Source organism: Mustela nigripes, chromosome 14 (genome assembly GCF_022355385.1).
Source record: "Mustela nigripes isolate SB6536 chromosome 14, MUSNIG.SB6536, whole genome shotgun sequence".
In the NCBI taxonomy this organism is placed as follows: Eukaryota; Metazoa; Chordata; class Mammalia; order Carnivora; family Mustelidae; genus Mustela; species Mustela nigripes.
Window position 1 is genome coordinate 12,514,337 of NC_081570.1, and position 17,990 is coordinate 12,532,326.

The 17,990-nt window shown below is 57.0% G+C and overlaps 1 protein-coding gene across 1 annotated transcript in view; it reads left to right on the forward strand.

Moving 5' to 3' along the window:
- Positions 1 to 2,008: 2,008 nt before the first annotated feature.
- IGSF21 (immunoglobin superfamily member 21) overlaps positions 2,009 to 17,990 on the forward strand; it is a 234,012-nt gene continuing 218,030 nt past the window's right edge. The window contains exon 1 of the mRNA XM_059374901.1: positions 2,009 to 2,432. Within this exon, the coding sequence (XP_059230884.1) occupies positions 2,363 to 2,432 (70 nt within the window). The 5' untranslated portion in view covers positions 2,009 to 2,362. The remainder of the gene's footprint in view (positions 2,433 to 17,990) is intronic.

Consider the following 17,990-nt stretch of genomic DNA (forward strand, 5'->3'; position numbering starts at 1 on the left):
TGAACTGTTGCCTGTCTACCTGCCTGGCAGCTCTCGGCTTTGCCGCTGGCTCAGCAGAGTAGGAATGCCCACACAGTGATGCTTGACATTTGCTGGCAAAACTCAGACCAGCAAGCCCACGTGAGGGTCCTCCTAGGTCGCTGCTGCTCCCTGGCCAGCTGGGAGGGCTCTTCCAGGGCGGGCTGAGCGCCTGGGGTGGATTGGGTTCTGCAGGCTCTTTTCTCTGCCAGAGGTGGGAAGGTAGAGGAGCAGGGAGAGAGCAGTCAGGGACTGAGCCCCATGACGCAGCTGGGTCAGCCCAAAGAGAGGGTGTGGGGGAGAGGTGACCCCAAGCTGACCCTCAGCAACTTGGAGAAGAGGACACCTGGGTGGGTGGGGACGAAGTGGCGCTAAGAACAGCCAGTCGAAGGGAGAAGGACCTAAGCCCTCAACGCTAGCACCGCATCCAGCCCAATCAGCCTGGCAGCCAATTAGTCTGATTCAAAAAAAAAATACCCACGTAGGGACAAACTGTAATCAAACACCTATTTATAAGGGTTTATTACGATCATTATTATTATTTTACTGAGAGGATCATTCTAAAGCCTGTCAGGTGAACGTATGTTTTCAGATCTTCATAAATGCAAATCGCTCCTTCCCCTGGGTGGGTGGGCGGGAGCTGAAGCCCGGCTGCCTTGGGAAGCCCCGTGGTGAGGCTTGCAGAGGGCAGATGGAGGGAGCAGCTACTCGCTGCCACCCTGGGGCATCTCTGCACAGGGCTGGCCAACCCCCTACCCAGCTCACTCCCTGCACCCCCTCAAAGGGCTGGCAGAGATGCTACTGCCTACGTACCCATTGTCCATCCAGGCAAACAGGGCAAAAGCCCTTAGGCAGCAAACCTGACAGAGCTGGGAATTCTCCACAGAGAAGGAAGTTGGGATTTCTCCATAGAATGTTCTAGACAAGATCGGGCGCGTTCAGGGTGGTATGGCCGTAGACTCCATAGAATGTTCTAGAAAGAACACTGGGTCAGGAGCCCAGAAGCTTGGATTCAGAGGCCTGTGCTGCCCCTGGCTGTGATGGTATTTCTGGGCCTCCGCTTACCAGGGGGGAAATTCCCTTCCAGGTGTGAAGGTCCATGACCTGAACCCCATCTAACCTCCTCCAGCCCCCAGCCCACCTCCAGGGCTGGAGTACCACTCCCCTCCCAGGGGACCTCAAGTCAAGGCTCACAGCCAGACCTGAGGCTCAGTGGTGTGTGTGTGTGTGTGTGTGTGTGTGTGTGTGTAATGAGATCCAAGTCCCAAACCTCTCTCACTCCTTAGGCCTGGGGAAAAAGTGTCAGGCCTGCCAAAAAGGTGAAAATGTGGTCTCTGCCAGGAGGAAACAACCAGTTCCTTAACCATTCTTGGCTGGATTCAAGAATGTGGCTATTCTTGGAAGAAAGGACACAATGTAACAATTTTGTTGGTACCTGGGGGAAGCCATCCATAATTTGGGAAGTTTCAGAAGACTGATGCCCCTAATCCTGCCCACTAAGAGCATCAAGAAGTGCAGGGCCAGTCATGGGGGGCCACACCCTGCCTGCTCCGCTCCGTGGAAGGCACAGCTTGCTCTCAAGGGAGGCTGCCTCCCTCCAACAGGCAGGGGGGTGGGGGGGTATGACCCCAGGGAAGGGATTAGGTGGAGGGGCATCAGACGCAGTTGGCTTCTGGGGGCCAGGGGTGCTTGGCCAGCTGGGGCTGGGTGGCAGAGCTAAGGACTGGGAGAGTTGCGAGGAGGGGAACCCGGGGGAAGGAGAGGGGGTGGGCGACAGGGAGGAGGGAGAGGGGGCGGGAGGGGGGAGCTCTCCTTCTCCCTGCAATAAATCGGCTTAGCGGACGAGAGCCGAACAGCCCAGAAAGGATTAAAGAAAAGTCTGTATAATACAGCGGAGAGCGCGGCGAGGGAAAGGCGGGAGGGCGGGGGGCGGGGAGAGGGGGAGGGGCGGAGGGAGGGCACGGGGAGGGGGGCGCTCGCGCCGCCGGGAGAGGCGAGCGCAAGGCGCAGAGAGCGCGGTTCGGCTCCAAACTCCCGCGCCGCAGCCGAGCCGACTCCGGGCCGCGGTGGGCGCCGCGCGAAGCCGGGGAGCCGGGAGCCGCTGCGCGCCCGGACCACGGCCGGAGCGCAGGGTCGTGGCGCCCCGCGGAGCCCGAGCCGAGTCGAGCCCGGCGCCCCGGCGGCCCCGCCGCGGCGGCATGGGGGCGCCCCCGCGGCGCCCGGCGCTGCCGGCCATCGTCTCGGCCGGCGGCCGGAGGCATGAGCGCGCCTGAGCCCATGGCGAGGGGATCTTCCGCCTCCGCTACCGCCTCCGCCCCGCCACCGCCGCCAGCTCCCGGGCACCATGCGAGCCGCCCCGAGCCTCCGCGGCTGCGCCTGCCTGCTGCTCGCCGCGATCCTGGACCTGGCGCGCGGTGAGTGCGCGGGCGCCCGGCGGGAGCCCCGGTGGGGGACGCGCGCGGGGGCGGGCCGCCGGGGAAGGGCGCGGGCCCCGGGCGCCCCGGAGAGGCTCGGGGTGCGAGCACTGGTCCTGGCGTGGGGGTCCGCGCAGTGGTTCGGCTCGGCGACAGAGGGAGGAGATCTCCTCCGGCGAGAGCGCTCGTGGGTCTGTGCCAGGGTGTGCGTGTGTGTGTGTGTGTGTGTGTGTGTGTGTACGAGCGTGTGCCTTTGTTGCGTCTATGGGTGAGGGTGTCCGGGAAGGAGCTGTGTGCGGGAGTGCATTTAGAGATGTGAGTGTGCGGATGGGGTGTTTGAGTGTCTGTGTCAGTTCCACGGAGAAGGTGTGCGTGTGAGAAAGAGTGAGCCAGAGTGTTTGGGGGTGTGAGCGGTGCCAGCTTCCAGGGGAGGTGTGAAGTGTGAGAGCTTGTGTCATTGTATGTGTGAACGTGTTGAAGGGTGGTGAGTATGCGAGGTGTGGCGTTTCTCGCGGGTCCCAAGTGTGCAGGTCTCTTTAGGGGTGTGTGGCAGAGGATGACTACTGCTTTGTGGGGGGGCGATTGTGCGTGCATAGAATGGGGGATGTGACACTTGGGCAGGAGTGTGCGTGGATCTGGGGTGTGTGGAGGTGCGGGCGCGTGGGGGTTGTGTTGCTTCGTGGGCCGGGAGTGTGTGTGCCGGCGATGGAGCGTGTGGTTTTAGTGTAGAGGGAAGTATGGATGGGTCTGGGGGCAGAGAATGTGTGAGCAGCCGTGTGTGTGTCCCGCATGGACTTGGTCTCAGGTAGACTGAACCAGCTGGGAGGAGGTGGAAGCAGAGCGCGGTCCCCAGAGCAAGCGATCGGTGGCTCCGCAGCTCCGGGGTCCAGGGCTCGCGGCTGCCTCGGTGCCTCGTGCCCGGCGCCGCCGTCTGGTGGGTCTTAAATGGTGCTGGAGCTTATCCTGGCGACCCAGGCACCTTTCCGGCAGTGAACCAACACCTGGGCTAGCAGCCCAGCAGGAGGGAGGCGGGACCAGCAAAGAGTCGAGGGCGTGGAGACCAGAGGGTCCTGGTCTCGAGTTCCCCACTGAGCCTAGTGCCAAACCTGGGTGCCTAGAATCGGCCCCTCTGGAGTCACAACCTGGCTCCATGGTGATGGCGGTGCGGGGTGCCAAAAAGTAGCCACTGTGGCCAAGAGGATCTCAGCCCCTAGCCCAAATGAGTGATGAAGGCAGGGGGTCAACTCTGTCCTGGTATTTGCCTTGCCCTCTCTGGAGGTGCCTCACCAGGCTCTGAGAGTGCCTGGCACGAAGGGGTGTCCCCCTAAAATAATTCAGCCCCCAGGTCCTTGGAGAGTGCTGGGTCTGCATATGGGAGAAGCTGCAGAATCCGAGTCTAAACGGTGGTCTCGCTGGCAGAGGGCGGGGGAGGGGTTGTATAACCCAGAAGAAATGTCAGGCCGGTACTTTGTTCCCCTACCCTTGGAGCAAGAGACTTCCCAAAGTGGATCAGAATCTCCCCCCAACTTTGGGGTGAGGGCTCCCTCCGTCAGATGCCTCTAGAGGGAAAGGTTATATGGGAGAGGGGGTCCCGGTTCCAGCGCCGGCCACGGGGTTTGTTGAAAGGCACAGGAGCCCTCACCTGGACATTGCAGGGAGAAAGGATTAGGGTTTGGGGGCTGGAGGGGAGCACCCTTTCTTTCCCAGAATGTACAGAACAGACGCCACAGGGGGTGGCAACTGATGGTTAAAGCTACGTTGGGAAACGGGTTCGGTCAGGACCCCACCCTGAGCGCTCTACCCAGAACCCTCAAGCGGCGTTCTTTGGGCTGCAGGGCTGCGGAGAGCTGACCCGCCCCTGCAGGCTGCGGGGGTGGGGGGCAGGGGCTCCGGCGCGGATGTTGGGAGTTTTGGAGCAGGGGGAGCCGGCGTAGCTTCGAGCTCCTAGTCTCAGGGTGAAGAAAAAGCGCCGACCCGGATCACGGAGGGGAAACTTTCCGAGACTGGGGCGCAGGCAGGGGTTCTGCGCCACCGGGGGGCCCTCTTCTACGCAGAGGAAGAGAGAGTCCTTGAGGGTGGGGTCCCTCCTTCCCCGGCTTCCAAGTCTGCGCACGATGGGGCGGAAGGGTCAGCAGGAGATGCAAGAGGCCGGCTTGCCAGAGGAGGGCGCCCTTCCAGGATATGACCAAGAACTGTGCACCTGGCCCTTGGCTTAGCCGGGCCACCTGCCAGGGGGGCTGCCTGGCGGGGAGGAGAGGGTAGAATCCAGGGCCGGCATTCCGAAACCTGCCTTCCATTTGGCGGGTGGGGGGGGGGGGGGGGGGCGGGGGGGGGGGCTACTGGGGCGGGGGCGGGGGTGCGTGGGGGGGGGGGGGGGGGGGGTGCGGGTCGGCGGGGGTCACTACTGAGTAGGGGCATGGCTCGCGTGCCCTCGCCTGTTGTGCCCCTAAGGGTCGCAGACAAAGGGGCTCAACTTTGGAGAGGTGGGTCTGTGCATTGGGGAAAAGGACTCCGCCGCGCACAGGATTGGCTGGGCCATAATTTCTGCCCCTAACTCACCCTCCCCAATATCTGACTCTGCAGTACAGAAACCCCAATTTCTCTCTTCTCCCAGATCACCCGGGAGCCCCCGAGGCGTTTTCAAATCTTCGGGCCCCAGATTCCCCTGCCTGGGCACTTCCGGGAAGGAAATCCGGCAGTTGAGCCTGTGCAGTGGCCCGGAAGAGAGGGCAGTGGGGGGGGGGGGGGTGGAGGTAGGGAAGAGAGTGATTTTTGGCTCTGCTTCCTTGGGCCCCCGGAAATTCTCGGCGAAGAGTAGTGGGTGGGCAAGCTCGGTTGGGGCGACCCAAGGTCCCCAGCCAGTGGCCCTGCCAGTTCTGTCTCCGCAGCCGCGTGTCAGCAGGTGGGTGGGTGTCGGTGCTGGCCGAGGCTGCCGCATCACTGAGACTGCGGGGCCTGTGCCCGCCCGAGCTGCGGTGCCGACTTTTAAGTTATTTATCCTTCCTCCCCACACCCACCCCACGCCCAGGGCGCGGGGCGGGGGCTCGGACTCCTCTGGGTTCCTTGTCAGCCCCCGCCTCCCAGCGCCGCGCCGCGCTTCGCTGGGCCGAGCCCAGAGCCGACTGCTCCGCCCCTGCTCCCCCAGCCGCCCCGCCCCCCGCCTGGCCACACCCCCATCCATAAATCCCGCCCCTTTCCCACCCCAGCCGCAAACTCAAGTTTTTCCTGAGAGGTTGAACTAGTTTTCGCTTTTGAAGTGCAGAGAATGTTCAAGCTGGAAGCGACCTCCGCGATCACTTATTCAAGGGGTCCGAAAACTCCTATTTTTTAGGAACTGACGATCACCGCCCCCTCCCCCCAAATCCTAATGCCTTGGGCAAGATGGCAGGCACAAAAGGAGAGCTGCCTGGGTTCCTGCGGGTGATGAGACTCCGCTGGGAGCGATCCTTACGCGCAAGTCTCCTGAAACAGTCTGAGGTTGCTTCTTTCCTAGTATCTGGCAGGGAGTCTGGTGTTTCAATAGCCCCAATTGTGTGGCTCAGCGGCAGTGTGCCATGCACGTGCTGGCCGCTTCCCAGGCCTCAGGCAGCTGCAAGATGGGCTTAAGCTCCTTTTTTCGCAGACTAGGCAACTGAGGCTCAGAGTTTCACGACTAGTTAATGGCAGAAGTAGTGACTCCTTCCAGCTCCCTGCCTGGCCCAGCCCCAAGCGTTTTCTTTCCTTCCAGGGTTCTGTCCCTAAACCCCAGCTTGGAGAATCCCTTGGGCAGGGGCAGGCAGGCTACCAGTGATGCCTTAGATTGGCCTGGCTACCCTCAGCCCTCCATAACATCTGTCTCACACACAATTGGGGCTGTGGAAGTGGCTTCCTCAGGTTTCTGGATTATAGCGGTCCCAAATTGGAAGGCAGAAGCCGAATAAAGAGCCAAACAAAGAAGAGACTGGTTAGTTCTGTTCACTGGATTTCCTGGGCTCCATGTGGGTGTCTAACCTGGCTTACTACCCTACCCACCTCTGCAACACCTCCAGACCAAACACAGTGCTAAGCACTGGGAACATGACCTTGAGCACGGTGGGGGTATCCCTGCCTTTATGGTGTTTACCACTTAGTGGAAAATGGATTCTTCACTGAGCCGGAGGAAGGGGCTGCATCTCCGACCCTTATTGAACTCTCACTGCTTCGTCATTCTTGTCTCGTTTAATCCTAACAACCTCACAGAAAGGTAAAACTAGCCCTGTTTTGCTGATGAGGGAACTGAGTTTTGCAGAGGTCAAGTGACTTGTCCAAGGCCACTCAGTCAGTAAGTAGTGAGCAGAGAAGCGGACACAGGGCTGAGTCTCGCCCTCTGTGCCCTGGTGTCTCCCAGGGATGAAGATGCTCAGGCACTTCCTCGGCTCTGACCGCGTGGACCGTTTAGTGTGTAGTTCCCTGTCTGGCGTTTTACTCCTTACAAACCCTCACGAAGATAGAATTATCCTGTGCGTACTTCTGCGCAGATGGGAGAAAGTGTTGTCTCTGTTAAGCCTTCCTCGTTGTCAAGACAATGAATGGGCATCCCTTGTGGGCGGGGCACATCCGAAAAGAAAGAGACTTCGATCTTCCTCCCAGCAGTGAGAGAGGTTGGGCATGTTCCCGAGAAGATGAATGGCAGTCCAGGGGGAAATGTGTGGACACTTGCGAGATGCTAAATGATTGACATCCCCTGTAGGAAGTTCCTGGGGAAGAGTGATTCCTTGAGGGATCCAGGGGATGCTTCACGGGGGAGGGACGACTTGAGTTAGACCTTGAAGTAAAGAGAGGACACGAAAAAGCTCAGGGTAAGGCATGAGCCAAGAGCTGGAGGGTGGGGTTGTGCGTGGTGGGACCAGTGCAACTCAAGACTGGCCTCCCCAGAGTCTGGTTGAGAACTGGGAGAAGCAAGAATCATAGTATGGATAGCTACCATTTGTTGCACACCTATCAAATGTTCTTTATGCATTAAAAGCTCTCGGTAATATGTGAGGCAGTGCCATTAGCCATTTTTGCAGATGAAGACGAGAGGCCCGGGATCTTTCTCTTTCTCCCTCCCTCTCTCTCTCTTTGGCTTCTTTTCTTGTCTTCCTTAAATAATGAATGAGGCTCGGGATCTCTTTTTAAGTGCAACAGATGGGAGTTTCAAACCCAGGTCTGAAGCGATCCAGAGACACTGCTGCTCCCAGAGGAGAGGAGAAACTAGTTTTTCATCACTGGAAGGAGGAATACAACAGTCTCTCTCCACTTGCTAGAGGATGCGAAGCCTTCTGTTTTAAAAAGACAAATGTCAGCGGTGGAGAAACACACAGCATCACTTCCTAAGAGCTGTCTGCCTTCAGGATGAAGGTCCCGGGAAGGAGCAGGGGAATGAGGTCCCGGAACCCACCTTTATGCTCTCAGTGGGGTCCAATAGTAGAGGGGGCGTCCATGATCACCAAGACCTCCTGGTCAGGATTTTGTGGATGGAGCAAATAAATCCAATGTGGCTGGAGTTGGAGGTACACAGAGCAGCAGCCCCAAGGGGCGGGAAAGGACACTGCGGTCCCCAGGCAAGGAATCTGATCGACCAGCCATTCCTGCATCCACCGGTCACATACTAGATTTGCGCTGGAAATCATGCACACACACGCCTTCTTACTGCCTGCTGTCTTGGTAAGCCACCCCAAGGGGAACCCATCAGGCACTCGCCCTGGGATATGGACCCAGAGCAGAGGAAGACTGAGAACCCCCGTAAAGGACCCCTTGCCAGTGAGGAGTCCCCAAGGAACTGTACTTCTCTGGTGCCCTGAGGCTAATAATGATGGGACCTACCCTCCAGGGTGTTCACAGGATGGAAAGAGTCCTTACACGCAAAGCGCTTGGCTCAGTCCTGCGAGCTGTGCCGATGGCAGTTTTAACCGTGGTTGTGCCAGAGTTGCTGTGCCCCAAACTGCATGGGTCTTTCCAGTACCTGGGGCTTCCACTTATCCTCGTGTTCCAGAAACTTCCATGTTCCACCTGTTACTTTTGAGGGCCTTGAGCTGTCCAGAGTTGGTTTCTGCTGCTTGCAAAACAAGGACCCCATTGATCCTTTCCCAAGGCATCATGAGCCTCAGAGCCTGGGATGGCTCCTGGTCTACTAGCTGGGGGGTGATTGATTCCCCCACCAGCCCCCTGACTTCCCTGGGAGGTCCCAGAGCCTGGGATGGCTCCTGGTCTACTAGCTGGGGGGTGATTGATTCCCCCACCAGCCCCCTGACTTCCCTGGGAGGTCCACGGCATTGTTTCTCTCAGTGGGATGCGGAGGTGGAGTCAGTCTTGCCGTGAACCTCCTGTCCCCTGCCCTGGGACGCCCCATGAAGGCAGGGGGCCCTGGCCAATCTCCGCGCTAGTGAGTCTTCCCCATAAAAAGCATAGTGGGTTCTCAATGAAGCTTGTTTGTTTGGGTGCATAAACCATCTTTGGCCTTCAGACATGGGTGTCCTGGTTTAGAAGAGACTTCCTACAGAAACAGGCATGGAAAGATTAACAGCACGTGAAATTTGGGCTGGATTCACAGGTGAACTTCCCTTTGGCAAGGTTCTCCTCCTGGAACTACAGGCCTGTTGTCTCAGATCATCCCAAAGGGTGGAGACGCTGGTTCCAGACATCGTGTCTATCTGCTGGTAGTCCTGAGAGCTGACCAGATGCTTTCGTTCCTGGCAAGTCACCGAGCCCTCCAACACATGGAGGCAGCCACTCTCCTGCCCATTGAGCAGGGAAACTGAGGCACGGGGAGGTGAAGAGACGGGGGTGGGAAGTGGCTTGGGTGGGATCTGGGTTTGGTGGCTGTGTGCCCAGCCTTCCTTCCCTCCGCCACCAACTGTGCTGCATCACGGAGCCCACCGAGGTCTGGAATGGGACAGGCCAGCTCCCAGGAGCTTTCAGGCCAGTAAACTGACCAGAAAGTATGCTCTATGGGCTGGATGTGTAGGCACTTTGCTGACGTGAGGTTCTCTCCTCCACTGCTGTCCAGAAGAGTATCACATCCCCAGTCCATCAACGAGGAGCCTGGTGTGTCCGGGCCACACAGTGGGGAGACCAGAGCCCACCGTCTCTCTGTTCCACAATCTTGGCCTGCTCAGAGGTTTCTGGCCTTAAACTTCACCCTGTCTGGCCGTGCCCCAGTTTTCACCATATCTTGGCTCAGAGAGGAGACCTCTGCCCTTAGCCAGCACAGCCCCTGACCACATAAACCTCCTTCTAGTTTCTGTCCCCTACTTCCCCGCCCTCCATAACTCCTCCCCTTCCCCCCACTGACTCAGGTGTCCCCTAAAAGTGTTGACAGCAGCACTTTGGGCGATACTGTGTTAGAAGAACCCTCCTCTGGGGCTGGGGATGCCTTAGGGCCGGTGTCCCTGCTGAACTGAGAGCTCTCGAGGGCACCCCAGCCTTGGCTGGAGCTCTCCCTGCACCCCAGCCTTGGCACGAGGCCTGGCTCTGGGCGGATCCTTGGGATATGTTTGATGAATGAGTGGATGATCGCCCCCTCCCCCACAGAGCCTGAGTTTTACACACCAGACCTGGGCCTGTTTCCCAACCCTGACCAGTCACCTCTGGAAAGCACTTTCTGGTGTGAGAATGTGCCCATTGTGACAGTTCACCATCACTCACGCTGGCGTCAGGGCTGGCATCTGGGGGATGAGTCAGCAGGGGAATATGGTAGGAAGTCCAAAGGGCTTCCTGTTCCCTCTGGCTTCTCCTTGTGGAGGGGGGCTGTTCTTGCCTGGGAAGAGTGGGGGTTTGGGGAAGAAAGCATGGAAGGAACCAAGGAAGGAAGGAAGGAAGGAAACTTGCTTGGAGCAGCTTCTGTGTATCCAGCCCTGTGCCAACCTTGTTCACGAGTGCTGTCCTATTAAATCATCCCAGAAACTTTGGGAGGTCCTATGCTTCCCATCTGACAGATGAGGAACAAGGCTTGGAGAGACTGTGATTTGCCCAAGGTCCCACCACTTGTTGTGGGGTGTGGGGGTGGGGCCTGGACTCACACCTAGGCATTGACTGGCACAATCTTGGCCTGCTTTCCAGACTCTGAATGGATCCCATTGGTGGCCTGAAATCGACCATAGCGGGAGTATTTACACCATGGAAATCGGCAGGCACTCCAGAGCAGAACTCCCCTTAATCTGCAGCTGGCTGTTAGCCTTTGGTGGCACAGCTCTGGGCAGGCTCGTCCTTCCTCAATCGCTGTCTCTCTGGGCAGCCAGCTGGAGTTAATGGACTCGGGTTTCCATCTGAACCGGGTTCAAGTCCCAACATGGCCACTTCTTAGCAGAACATACTGGAGCCAGTCACTCCCTTTCGGAGTCACAGTTTCCTCATCTTTTGAAAGTGGAGGGTGTCGTGAGACACATGAGATTCTACCTGAGAGCCCTTGGCAGGTAACCTGCCCTTGAGCCCTGGCCCCTCCCTTCCTCCTGACCCTTCTGACCCTTCCACCTGTCTCATAGGCCAGGTGGACTCACACTTTCTTCTCCCCCCACCCCAGCCCTGGAGGTGGACTCAGGAACCAAGTCAGGGATTCCAGTCACTTCCATGAATGGAGCAGCTGCCCTAGCCTCCTGCTGGGCTGGCAGAGACCTCCCTCAAGGACTTTCAGGTTATTGGCAACCCCACACAGCCCGGACTCATTTGAGAACAAGAAATGATCGTGTATAATAAATAGCCAATACAGGGAGAGCATGGGTGATTTTTCGGGGGCTAAAGGAGTGGCCCAGCAAGGTTCTGAGGGATTGAGAGCATCCTGATAGCTAAGGGGGGTGTCCCGGGCAAGGGGACAGTTTGCACAAAGGCCCGAAGGAAGGAGTCAGAGGGCTGTCTAGGTGCTTAATGGGTTGAGAGGCAGTGAGCCGGCTGACCTCACTTGAGCATTGGGTGCCTGTTGAGAGGCTGGAGATGAAGCTGGCATTGTTGGTGGTGGTCCGTGTGCCGGGGGCCGGGGGTCTGGATTCAAGCCTGGGGACTGCAGGGAGCAGTTGAAGAGAGAAGAGTGACATTCCCAGAGCAGCGTTCTAGGAAGATGAATTGGTTTTTCTGGGCCACCTGAAGCTGGAAACTGTTTGGAACCTCCGTTGGGTTATAAATGGTTGCTCTGGAGTGCCCAAAGAGACAATGGCCTGAAGGAAGAAGTGCTGTCAGTGGGGACCGTTCATCTTACCCGGCGTGTCCAGACCTGGCAGGGAGGAAAACCGGGCCCCGCCAAGATCACACGGCCCGGCATGCGGCTGCTGCAGCCGGAGCATATACCTTGGGCTTGACCTGAGAGTCATGGGAATAGCTTTTCCCGGGGAGAAGTTTCTAGCTCTCCAGGGAGCATGGGCGCCGGCGTCTGACCTAGGCTCAGACCCTCTTTCCACCATTCACCCAGCACATGAACTCAGCGAACCCTGCACTAATCTCAGCCTCGAATTCTCCCACTGAACCCAGCTCGCCATGGTGGCCTGGTGGGGTGGGGACAGCTGGGCGTGGTAAGTGACTTACCATGAGGAGACCACAAGCTCGGTGCCCAGCACACAGGAGGCGTGTGAGAAATGGCTGCTGCTCTTAGGGTGATGTCTGCCTCCGCGCCATGTCACCAAGTGCGAAGGTGAGGAAGTGTTGGTGAGCCTCGGGGCCCGGCCAAGGGCGTACATTGTAGGTGTCCCTGCTTGGAGCCCTCAGTGAATCCTCATTGGAATTATACAGGGTTGGAATTACAGAGCAAAAAGGGAGCCCCTGACATCATCGCCTTCCTCCGATTTTAAGTTGGGAAAACTGAGGCCAGGGAGAAATGCCTCTCTGTCATTGTGCACACTGTGTGTGATATGGGGACGGTCCGCGTCCTGCGGGCCACCCCAGGGCTCGATCAGGTGGCCCCACCACCCTCAGAGTCTTCCGTGGGGGAGGCCTCAGGGGTCCCCCAGCCTTGGGTGGAGATCTTGGTGGCCCTCCGGAGGGAGCAACCCCCAAGTCTCATAAATCACGGGAGCAGCTTGGGAGTCGCCAGGGAGAGAAGCAGCTGAGGCTTTGGGTTTTTTTGTTCCTTTGCCAAGCTGTCCACTTTGCCCTTTTGTTTCTCTTTCTGCAGAGGCACTCCTGCCCCTCCGATGGGGGTTGTTTGTCACCAGTCGTTGGCGCCTCCATTATGTCATCAGCGCCATCTCTTCCTCCCCTCTCCCTCATGCTGCCCCCAGAGGAAGGCGTCCATCACGGGCTGCCCTGGCATCGTGCTGGGCTGGTGGGGAGGGGCTGCGCGGGGGCTTGGGGACACTGGCAGGGTGAAGACTGACCAGCGGGACCCAAGGGTGGACGGCATCCTTATCAAGAGCTGGAGCTTGCTGTCCTGGTGCACGGGTTGTTGTCAGGAGTGTGGTGGGACCTGTACGGATAGCCTCAGGCCAGGCACCTGGCTCTGCAAACTCCCAGAATTTTAAGCGGTGCATAGTCACTCAGCCCCTGACATCACAGGCAGGGGCAGCGGGAGGGAGGTGGGAGGCAGGGAGCCCCCAAAGCCACCACATCACAAAGCATTCTTTGTTCGCTGGGGCAGCAGAGGAGTGGGCTGGGGCCCAGCTCGGAGAAGGGGAGGCCAGGGAAGGCGGATTCCTGAAGCCCAGTTGCCCAATGGGGAAGAGTTCTCGGTTCCCCGGATAGTCTGAGTTGCAGAGAGAGCAGGTTCTTGTTGCAGGAAGCCGTGGAGTTCGTCTGTTGGTTCATTCATTCCTTCATTCAGTCATTCATTGACCCCCTCGCTGGAGCAGCTGGTGTGAATTAAATGCTTCCTGGGGGTGATGCACTGGGCTGTTCTAGAAGTTTAGAACAGAATGAACAGGCCAGTCCTTGCCCTCCTGGAGCTTACAGTTCGTGTGGCCATGGGCCTTGGTGTAGACACAACTACACCAAGTGTCTCAGCTTTTATTTAACAGTATTGACCAAAATTCAGTTCCTGCGGTCCCCCCCATCACATGCCAAGTGCTCAAGAGCCACACAAACCTCCCTTTTCGGACAGCACAGATGTAAACAGGACGTTTGCATCGTTATAGAAAGTTCTGGACAGGGCGGCTCCAGGGTGGGCAATGTTCCTCTTTGGGCGGGACCAAGGACTGGTCATAGGTGACAAGGAATCAGGGAGGGAGGGTTCTTCTGTGTTTCTTCCTCACCCTGTCCTTCCACTGGTGCCAAAGAGAAAGCCTCAGGCTGATGATATCATGTCTTTAATGCCCTCTGTCACGTGCTGATCTGCGTTTCCAACAAAAACGGGTGTGGGGCAACCAGTGAGCCCAAGGGAGTGAGAGCTGTAGTAAACTGTGTTTTGTTTTCATTGTAATTCTTGTAGTTACCCTCTGTTTAAGGCAAGGGAGGCTGGTTTGCCTTTTGGGGCAGTGATTTAAATTCTCTCTCTCTTTTTAAAATGGCTTATTTAAGTAAAAAATGAGCCGAGTTAAAGAAAAATGTTAAGTACACCGCAGAGCAGGTGGCACAGGGATATGGCCAATCTGGGAAGGTGGCGGGTGTGAGTGCCTGCCGCGGAGAAACCCAAGTTCAGATGGAGCAACGCAGGCTTTGGAGGCAGAGTAGGGTTCAAGTTTCAGCGCCCCTGTGTGTGAGCTTGATGGCTCTGCCTCTGTAGTGTTCAGGGGCCAGCAGGAGCCACCAAGCTCAACTGGGGAGTCTGGGAGGGGGGGCTTCTTAAGGGGTCAGTTTGCAAGGGGCTTGGGGGGGCAGCAGCAGATGGCGTCACCCTGGGCTCCGAGCAGTGTGCGCCCCTGCTCCCACCCATAGACCAGAGAGGGTCATGCAGAGAGAGCCTCGGGCACCTGACGGGGAGTGGGAGGGAGAAAAACCCAACATTACCCTCTTGTCTTTGAACGTTTTGCTGGTGCTGACCATTGACCAAACCCAGGGGGAAGCCCATAGAGGGGGGTCTCCCAGGTACAGAGGGCGAGGAGAATGAAGCGGAGTGCAAACAGCAGCGATCTAGCACCATCTCACTAAGCCTCAGTTTCCCCATCTACAAAATGGGGATGGTGCTACCTGCCCAGCAGAGTTGCTGTGAGGAGGGAAGGGACCATGTGGGTTGCTATTTATATGCACGGCAACAGCAGTAATACAATGCCCACCCTTGTGCCTGGTCCTCAGCTGATGCTAGATTTTTCTGAACTGAAAAGTAGCCTATGAGCATGGGTCCTTGGAAAGGTGGAACTGGCTTTTCAGGGGCACATGAACTTGAAGCAGCAGGTAACTTTGGGTTCATGTGGCAGTTTGCAGAAAGGACCCGCCTGCACTCCCCGCTCCCTGCTCGTGTTGACCTTTGCAATGTGTCATCTGCGCTCTAGACTGCTTGGTGGTCCCTCCACCTCCGTGTCCCCTGGTGCATCTCGCTGATTGATTACCCCACCCCAGGGCACACGGATTCGTCATCCTCCAGTCTATTTTCCACCCGATTTCCCACGGAGAGTTTCTTTCTCCTTAGATCCATTTAGGTCATCTTTCCTGCCATGCCCACTGGCTCCCACCACGTGCCGGCTGGTCCACATCTGTCATGAACGGGCTGCAAGCTAGCCTCCTTCCAAATGGAAGGGCAGGTGCTCTCCCACCGCTAGCCTCTCTCCCTGGAGGCTGCTTCCACCCTCACAGGTAGGGGAGGAGGGGGAGGGGAGTCAGTTACCCCTTTGGACCGCCAGCTCTTTATCCTTCACCCGAAAGCTGAGGATGCCACAGCCAGTTTTAGTGGCATCTTCTTGGCACGGGGGAGGGAGACGGATTGGAGGAGGGGGGCAGTTCGCTGGAGGTCAAGGAGTAGCCGCCTTCCAAGATGATAACTTTCTTGGGGAAACTTTCCCCAACAGTCCCCTCTGCTCACAGTTCCTCCGTTGACAGAGGGGACTTTCCTCAGGCCCCTCGATTTTCCTTTGGCCTTGTTCCCATCTACCTTGACTGTTCAAAATGACTTTGATGGGCGCTAATTCTGCTGGTTGAAATTCATGAGACGCTTTACACATTCGGTGCTTTGCTGAAATTGCTGTGACAAATACCAGTGGCAATTTCTTCCCTGGCTCATTCTCTCATGTGCTCCGGGCAAGACAGGGTGCCCTGCCCCTCGCCAACCTGCCATCTGGCGACACCGCCATCCTCCGCCAGCCCTGTGACCTGCCCTGCCCTGGCGCAGGTGGGTCTCAGCCCCACCTGCTGGCTCAGTGGCAACGCCACCCTCCCAAGGGGGACCGGTGGCTCCCCAGGGATGAACATCTGTCGGGAAGAACTTCACCAACGGCCCCATCAGGTCTCAGTTCCCAAGCTGGCTGAAACCACATTCTTTTGTTCTGTCCCCTTCCCATCTACCTGACTGTCCTGATGGGCTTTGATGAGGATTTGTTGCCCAGCTAACTAAGGGCTGGGTCCTGCAGACTGGGTTTCTCTCCATGCTGGCTGTGGGGTCTCCAGCTTAGCCCCAAGGTGCGACTTCTGGCTTCTTGGGGTAGGATCCAGGGTCTCCAAGGTAGCTTTTGTCACCCATGAGTCTTATCTCCCTGGGTGCTGGTGCCTTCTGGTCGGCTTCATGGCATTTGTCCTACGTAGCTGTGTCCCATCTCTACTATTATTCACATCATCATTTTCTTAAAATCAAAGCTAAATTAATTTCCTCTTTGTTGACTTGTCTTGCGTAAAGACATCATGTATAGGTGTGTTATACTGAGTATATTTTTTGCTTAATTCGTAGTAAGATAACATGTAACTATTTGAGTTTTTAAAAAAGCTTCCTCCTACCCCAAGAGCAACAATGGAAAACACCAGTGTGGTAGAAAGGGCACCAGCCTCACACTTACCAGCCCCAGGTCCTGATTTCAACTCCTCCGTTAACTTGCTGGCTTACTGCCCCCCCTCCTCTGAGTCGTAGGTCCCTAATACAAAGGAGTCAGTCTGGACGATTCCAGTTCTAAGATTCTATGATGGGCAATAGGGTTGGAAAGGGGAATCTCATCTACGTCCACAATGTCTCCTTTAAGACATGTTTAAATTACCCTGGGATTTCCACCTTTAGAAATTCCCTCCCATGGATCCCTTCTTTCCTGCACTCATTTCCTGCGCACACCTATGGCCTCAGCTCCGATCCATCCCACGGTCATTGCTCTGGGTGGGGCCCTGCGCTAAGACTGACACAGCAGGGATAAATAAGACCCAGGGCCTGCCTTCAAGGAGCTCGCAGTCTCCCGGGGCAGCTAGGCAGGCAGGCAGGTAAACTGGGGTATGATATTGGAAATTCTAAAATTTAAATAGCTGCCGAATCCTTGGAGGAATGAAGATCGGGAAATAATGAATCTGCCTGAGGTTTGGGGGAAAGTTGCGTATCACTCGAAGGGGTGACACATGACTGGGTCTTGAAGGATGCCTAGGAGTTGGCCAGGCTAAGGAGGAGGTGGAGAGATTTTTAGGAGGATGTAACAGTAGAGACAAAGACTCATAGGCTGGAAAGGGCTTGGATTACCTGGGAGTATCTGGGTTGACAGTGTTGGAGGGTACGTGTTGCAGGAAAGAAGCGAGGCTGGAGGTGACATAGGGGACAGACAAATCAAGTGCATTTGCTGGAGGTGGGTTGGTCTTGCCCCTGGGTAGGTTTTCCAGGTCTGGATCCACAGGCCGGCTGGCACTCACAGAGGCCCCGGGGAATCTGCTGGCTCCCCCCTGGGAAGGAAGATTCCTCTTTTCCCACTGAAGAGACCTCTCAGGGCCGTTTGCCGCATAGAGACGGGGGAAAAGGCTGTGCAGGCAGGCTGTGCAAGCAGGGAGACATTTTCCTCCAGGTTGGTCTCTTCAAAAGATACCCCCTGCTGTGAACCTGGGCTCAGCCCCCTGGGACAGCACCTGGTTACAAAGCGGCCTCTCTCAGCTATATGGTTGTAGGAAAAGACTCCTGGGCTGGAAATCGACAGAGATATAGGTCCAGGCTCTCTACCTGGGCCTTCTGGATGTCTCCTGCAAAGGGGTGAGAGCAGGAACCACGTGATGAACACTGGCTCTGTGTGCGCAGGCGCTGTGGGAGCTCCTGTTCGTGTTAACTACTCCTTGCACCAGCTTCCAAATAGCCCCCTGGGAGACGTGTGCTACTGGGATCCCCATTTTACCGTAGAAGAAACCGAAACACAGAGAGGTTAAGCCACTCGCTCAGGGTCGCACAGTTATGAAGTGGCTGTGCTGTTTTGAATCCAGAATGTCTCACATTTTAACTGCTTTCTATGCTCTCTGGCAGAGATCCCTTTCTTTTGTGATCCCAGGACTCTCCAGACTTCCCATCATGATCCTACATAGCTCTCAGGGGCTTAGGGACTCTAGCCGCAGCCGGAGCTGGGCCTGGGCTCCACGGCTGCACCGCAGTGGAACGCCACAGGCCCAGCCCCTCCCAGCGTCAGCAGTCATGGGGTGGCGGTCCAGCTCTGCTCTGTTGTTTCTGGCCTTGTTATTATTATTATTTCTTTCCAGCATGCTGCTAAAAGCTTCCCGCAGTGAGCACGCATCCCAGCTCTTTAAAATTTTAAGGGCTTTACTTAAACA